General features: G+C 40.5%; 1 protein-coding gene and 1 long non-coding RNA gene across 5 annotated transcripts in view; one reads left to right on the top strand and one right to left on the bottom strand.

Moving 5' to 3' along the window:
• The window catches only part of LOC127751684 (uncharacterized), a 3418-nt gene extending 1258 nt beyond the window's left edge, over window positions 1-2160 (bottom strand). Inside the window, exons 1-6 of one of the 4 annotated variants that reach the window (XM_052275639.1) lie at window positions 2035-2160; window positions 1805-1921; window positions 1623-1718; window positions 1315-1553; window positions 1072-1240; window positions 471-993 (exon numbers count right to left, since the gene is read on the bottom strand). In XM_052275639.1, coding sequence (XP_052131599.1) covers window positions 797-993; window positions 1072-1240; window positions 1315-1553; window positions 1623-1718; window positions 1805-1895 — 792 coding nt within the window. In that variant the 5' untranslated portion in view covers window positions 1896-1921; window positions 2035-2160 and the 3' untranslated portion in view covers window positions 471-796. Of the gene's footprint in view, window positions 1-470; window positions 994-1071; window positions 1241-1314; window positions 1554-1622; window positions 1719-1804; window positions 1922-2034 lie in introns of those variants that run through there. The other 3 variants (XM_052275642.1, XM_052275641.1, XM_052275640.1) reach the window with 3 other exon arrangements.
• Window positions 2161-5170: 3010 nt separating this feature from the next.
• Window positions 5171-5982, top strand: LOC127751685 (uncharacterized). The gene is made up of 3 exons (XR_008012218.1): window positions 5171-5375; window positions 5447-5547; window positions 5618-5982. It is a non-coding gene; the product is annotated as an uncharacterized LOC127751685 (long non-coding RNA).
• Window positions 5983-6165: the final 183 nt, after the last annotated feature.

The following is a 6165-nucleotide window of genomic DNA, read 5'->3' on the forward strand; positions in this document are numbered from 1 at the left end:
TTACACATGGACGTTGTGACAGTGATTCTATAATGAGACCTTAATGCAGATCTGTAAATCCCGTACACAAACCTTTTAATAACAGAACTTAAATGTCTGTTATGACATGCTATTTAAAACATGAAGATGAGTCAAATTGACCATTCTGTTGTCCCTTACTAAATGACCTGCCCAAGTAACAGAGATCGGTCACGAAAACGTCAAAATGACGTCCTTTTTCGTGTCAGCGACCGAGGTCACAAATACGTGTTTTATGATTCTCGGCCTGACGTGCAAAAAACGTCAAAATGACGTTTAAATGACGTAAACGTCATTTTGACGTTAGATTGACGTCACGTCATTTTGGCATCCAGGAATTACGTGCACCATCGCGCCAATATAATTGTAAAATATATTGCTCCATTTCGATTACTTCATTTTTCAATCAAATAGCAGAGGGTGTTGAGGGAAAGATATACAAAGACAATGAATTACGGTATATGCATTTAATCAATGCCAAGTCTTACCTTACTAACAAAAAATAAATCTTACAAGGCGTTAACAAGAGATAACTAGTCTTGGACCATTCATAAGGTCACCATTATTCAATGCCTATCTTACTAACAAAAAATAAATCTTACAAAGCGTTAACAAGAATTAACCCAATTTAGACCATTATAAGGTCACCAAAAAAATATCAGTCTTAACAGAAGAGCAGTCATAATAACAAAAAAAATCACAGATGCTTTGTACATATTTGGTATGTATACAGTATTTATACATATAAAGAAAAATAACTAAACAAAAAATAGATGAATCAGTCCGAGTCTTCATCTGGTTCACTCTCAACCTCAGTGCCAGAACTAGCTGAATTGGCACTATCTTCAGAACTCTCATCATGTTCTGCAAGACTTGAACTTGTTTTCTTTTGAAGACTGACTATGAAAAACCTCTTTATGGCACCATTGAGAGCACACAGGTCTGTGGCCGAGTCCCACAACTTTGTTGCTACACCTAGAAAATACAGGATCTTAGAAAAACAGAAACAAATATACACGGGTATAAACAAGAAGTAACAGAAAAATAACTCACATTGAATCAGCTCCACACACTGGGTTCCATATATGGCATACTTAGTGCCATGTGTTCCCTTCCAGGATATGGCACAACATAACGAAGGCTTGAACAATGCATTCAATGCCGCTTTGGCACAGGCTTGCTCCGTATGAGTGTGTTTAACTTTGCAAAACAGATAGTTTACCTAGTAACAAAATAAAAAGAAATGAAGTATGTAATTAAAAGATCACTCCTATGACTGATGTATATACTACCAACCATGATGCCAAAGTTCTCCGCATTTGACAGATAATCCTCCAGCTGCTTCAAGTGTTCATAGTTGCTAATAGGAAGTTTGGGAAGACCTGAGGGTTGACGTATTGCTGCCTCCTCAGGAAATAATTTATTCATAATTCTGCGCAACATCCCTTTGACCTCCTCAAGCTGAATTGAATTCTCTTGCAGTAATTGATTATTTAAAGATGCTTCAACAGACTTTTTGGGTTTTGAGCGCACAGCTGTAATATTCAATAACTTAATTATTGTTATCACTTTGAAAATAATGGCTACCCTATGATGTGCCTTACCTTTCCCTTGTTTTTGAACCTTAGGAGATTTGGAGATTCTACCTGATGGTTCTCCAGTGGGTTTTTCCTGATCAGCCAATTTATGTGCTTCTTTGCCTAAAAAATAAATTTTCAAATTAGATTCAATTGAAGATAACAATGAGCACAAACTCTACTTCATTTACTCAATAGAGTAACCATACCTGATTGAACTAGGTTACAGGCAATGTTGGCATCTATGCCGGAAGCATTAGCAATTACATCAAAAGAATGTTGATCAAGATTCCCATCCATTTTAAGTGTAAGTATATTTTCAACACCTGTTGATTCCAAAGTAAGATAAGAACAGTATTTCATTTTTCAAACTGTATAAATAGCCATAAGAAGTTGAAATTTAAAATATTATTGATTGTAACATTTTGTTACAGTTTACCTGATTTTTGCTGAACATCCACATTACAGATAGATCAACTGCACTTCCAGAACTTCCTTTCAAGGCAGAGTCAGCAGAGATGGACTTTGTTGCAGGCAACATACTGGGGGAACCTGTAGTACCTGGGGCTAGAGAAGGAAAATTAAAACTAATCTGAAACCAAAACTTCAGTAGAAATTGAACAAAGATACATACCCTCATTAATTAGTACTGTAGCTGATGCTGGTCGAGAGGCAGTGATGTCTGAAGAGAGTGATAGAAATATTCAAACATATAAATATTAATGATAGGAGCTATTTAAACAGATCAATGTACAATGCATACCATTATTTTGTTGTAAGGGTGGCAACTTGACAGAAGCAGCAAGACTTTGAGCAAGTGTGCAAGCTATCTGACTGCCAGTGGGACCTGAGCTAGTTGAAGCCATATTTGGCAGGGTGACCACTGAGGTGGGCATCATGGTGTTCAAACCAGTACCTATAGAAGGAGGAAATAAAAGAAAGGAAAAAACAATATAGTGACATAGTTATTAAATCTAATGGAAGTGATTACATAAAAGACATACCATTCTTCGCAGAAAAGGTTGGAACTTCAGGTGTAGCAGAGAAACCTGAGCCAGAGATTGGGTATGGAATGCTTTTATTTTTAGAAACTCTAAATGTCCCATTTATGATTTATTTTCAATAGTGAAGCAACTTCAGGAGAGGGGAAGAGAGAGGGAGAAGGGTTATAATAAAAAGATGGTCAAAGCCTTATAATATTAAAATCTGTAAGTAATATACTATTTTTAAAAAATGATCAGTTCTTTTGCCATTAAGTAATAGTTTCAGAAAATTTAGACCAAAAAAGTAAAAGCTATCTTTTAGAATTCAAAGAAGAACAAAATCACTGAGCTTTGGGAGGGGGGAGGGGAAAGGTGAAGGGGGAGGGAAGGTCTGCATAAAGGCAGGGCCTCAGATCAACCTGCCACCAGTGTACCTCCTCCAGTCTAACTGTTACTATGCTTGCTTTTGTGTCGGAAGTCATTTTGTGTTTTGTTGTTCGTGTGGCTGTAAGTGTGGTGTGTAAAGTGACCGAAAAAGTTTGTGCGAGTTTTACTACCATGTCATCTGCGGGTAAAATGTATGCTCTGGTGAAGTGGCTCTCGGGGGATGATGAGGGCACCTTCACCCACAACATTGATGTCAGTTGGATTAGAGACTTCAATGCCAACAATTTTGCGGAGGAGGACTCTCATCTAATAGAGTGGAGAGTTCCTCCCAAACCCAGAACGGGATGGCCATTGCTCGACGGCAAAGTGTTATTTGTCAGTGGTAAGTTTCTCTGTGCTTGCTCACATCACCTGCCTGTTCTGGGGCCATTAGATATTAAATCAGGTAGATCATCCCCATATGTATGGTTTTCTGATTGCAGCTAACCTTGATTTTCTGAAGGGGAAGATGGAAAACTTACAGCAGGCTGCTCAACCTGCTGCTCAAGTTATAGACCCTCTCAACAATGCTCGTAAGTTAGTTTCATTGTACAAATCTTTACAGTATCGCTATTTAACTTAATGGATAGATCTTTCAAATTTTGCAATTTTTAACTATGAAGTGTTGCCCCATGTAGCTCAAAGTTAACACCTAAAACCCACAACTACTTTCAGCATGTTTCTGCTATGTACCTCACCAGTTCAGTGTTTATTCCAGAGTTGCAAGCTGCTATCCAGCAGGCTGTACAGGCGGCAATGGCTGCTGTTGCTGCGCAGGCTCCACCTCCACCTCCACAGGCTCCACCTGTACCTCCAGCAGTAGACCCAGTCCAGCCAGCAAATGCTGTGATCCACGTGCCACCAACTGCACAAAACAAGGTGATTTATTAGCCATCAGTAGGTCCCGCCCAGGGTTGTTAAAGTTACAGTAACGCAGTAACGAAGTTACTGTAACGCGTTACTCGTTACTGTAACGATAACGATAACGCGTTATATTTTCATTTGGGCTGTATCGGTAACGCGTTATCGTTACCATCGTCAGTAACGAGACGTAACGTCGATACATTTTACTCGTTACATGGGATATATTTGACGGATACACTTAATTTGTTGATGATGATGCGAAGGGAGTTAAAGTTTAAGCGTTCTGCAGCAATCGTGCAATGTTTTTCCGTGAACACCACGGAGCAGAAGGGGGGGAGGGGTGGGGGGTGGGGGGTCAGGTCTTAAATTATGACTTCTCAGCTTAGCTGGGCGCGGCGCTTTGGGCCGCTGGACTGCGGCGCGGGACTGGGAGAGGGAGGAGGGGATGTTGTGACTCCCCGCGCTGGCTCGCTGGCCGAGGAAGTGCGGTATGGTGACAAGGAGACCGCTTCGTATCAGCGCCAGCCTCTGGGACAGACATATGCGTATGCGTCAGCCGTAGGTCAGCAGTCCTTTTGCTCTCCTTACCGCCACCGGCGTGTTGCCTGGTGGAGTGGTGAAGGCAGGCTAGGCGGAAGGGTAAGAGGGTAAGGGCAGGAACAGCAGGTGACAGCTGCCTTCGGTCACACTTGATTCAGTCAGTCACTGCAGTGCGTCGCCTTCGTTTCGCTCCGCCGAACTTATCTAGAGTCGAGGGGGAAATGACTAGGGGACACAGCGTACGAGTTATTTCAACGTATTTCGGTTATTTCGCGGTATTTGGGTGGTATTTCGCGACTATTTCGCCATTATTTCGCATTTATTTTGCGGGAGGTGTAAGACTTATTTCGCATGTAATTTCCCCCTTGTCTAGAACGTTAAAAAAAGTTGCTCTCTTTGCTAGATTTCATTGTACACAACATTACGAAGAATATTTCTTAAAGAAATTTGGCTTTAGTTAACATGCTTTTTTTACGTATTAAATACCCCTTATTATACATTAACACCTTACTGTTTCGTTCTAGAAATTATTTTAAAATATTAATTTCATGTATCGAGTAACGAAGTAACGACGTTACCAGTAACGTAACGCGTTACAATTCTCCGAAGGCTGTAACGGTATCGGTAACGCGTTACCGAGGGTAGAGTAACGAGGTAACGGTATCGCGATACATTTTCAAAGTAACGTTAACAACCCTGGTCCCGCCCCACCTCTCCAGTTTCCCTAACTTAATTTATTTTTCTCTTTTGCAGGTCCTCATAGGTAGAGCACTGCATGTGGACAGGCAGGTTTATGAGAGCCATGTGCAGCATTGCCAGTCACCCGGCATAATTACTGGCACCCTCCTCCGGCAAGCTTTCAGCCGCAATAGGCTGATAAGGTCTAGTTATGCTGGCCAGAAGAGGGGGCAAGACCGGGTAGCAAAGCCATGTCTGAAGAAATATCAGAAAATGAGAGACATCCAAGGTATGCTTCTGAAACTGTTTGCACTTAATCTAGCGTTAATATTTATTTTATCTTGAATTATATTGTTTCAGGATATGTAAAGAACAGGTTCCCGAGTATAAGCCAATCGGCTTTCTGTCTCCTTGTTGGGCGCTACTTGGGTGAGCGCCCAAACAGAAGGGCAGAAACTACCGTAAGTTCATTCTAAATACGAATTCATTTTCAACTCCCCACTGATTCTAATACTAAATTGTCCTTTTCAGTACATTGACACTAGCGGCAGTGAAGAGGAGCAGGATTGATTGAATGTGATCCCATTCTCCTTAATTGGAAGATGTTTGTTTCACATCACATTTGCTCGCTAGATTTTAATTTGCATGTTAGTTTTAAGATATGTGACAAGTTTGCTCCTGTGAAGCTTGGCTTAAATTTGAAGTTAATTTTAATGCATGTTCTTGATTGACAGCGACAGAGATAATTTGAAAGATGAGTTTGAGTAAAATTTGTAAAGTTAATTTTTGCACGTATGTACTTGGTCTATCGAGACTTCGGTCAATGACTTTGAAAGAATAAAACCTAATGACAACCTAATGACGCTTCTTTATTGATTTTAAACTCAGCATTAACATTATTTACCTTTCTTCATCTCGGCATGTAGATATTGTCCACTTGTCCATGTACAATTCAAACTCGAACACTTCAATGCCAACACCTTTGCTGAGGAGGAGTCTCATCTGATAGAGTGGAGAGTTCCTCCCAAACCACATGTAGATATTGTCCACTTGTCCATGTACAATTCAAACTCGAACAC

This window comes from Frankliniella occidentalis, unplaced genomic scaffold (genome assembly GCF_000697945.3).
Source record: "Frankliniella occidentalis isolate FOCC.00 unplaced genomic scaffold, Focc_3.1 Scaffold721, whole genome shotgun sequence".
Classification (NCBI taxonomy): Eukaryota; Metazoa; Arthropoda; class Insecta; order Thysanoptera; family Thripidae; genus Frankliniella; species Frankliniella occidentalis.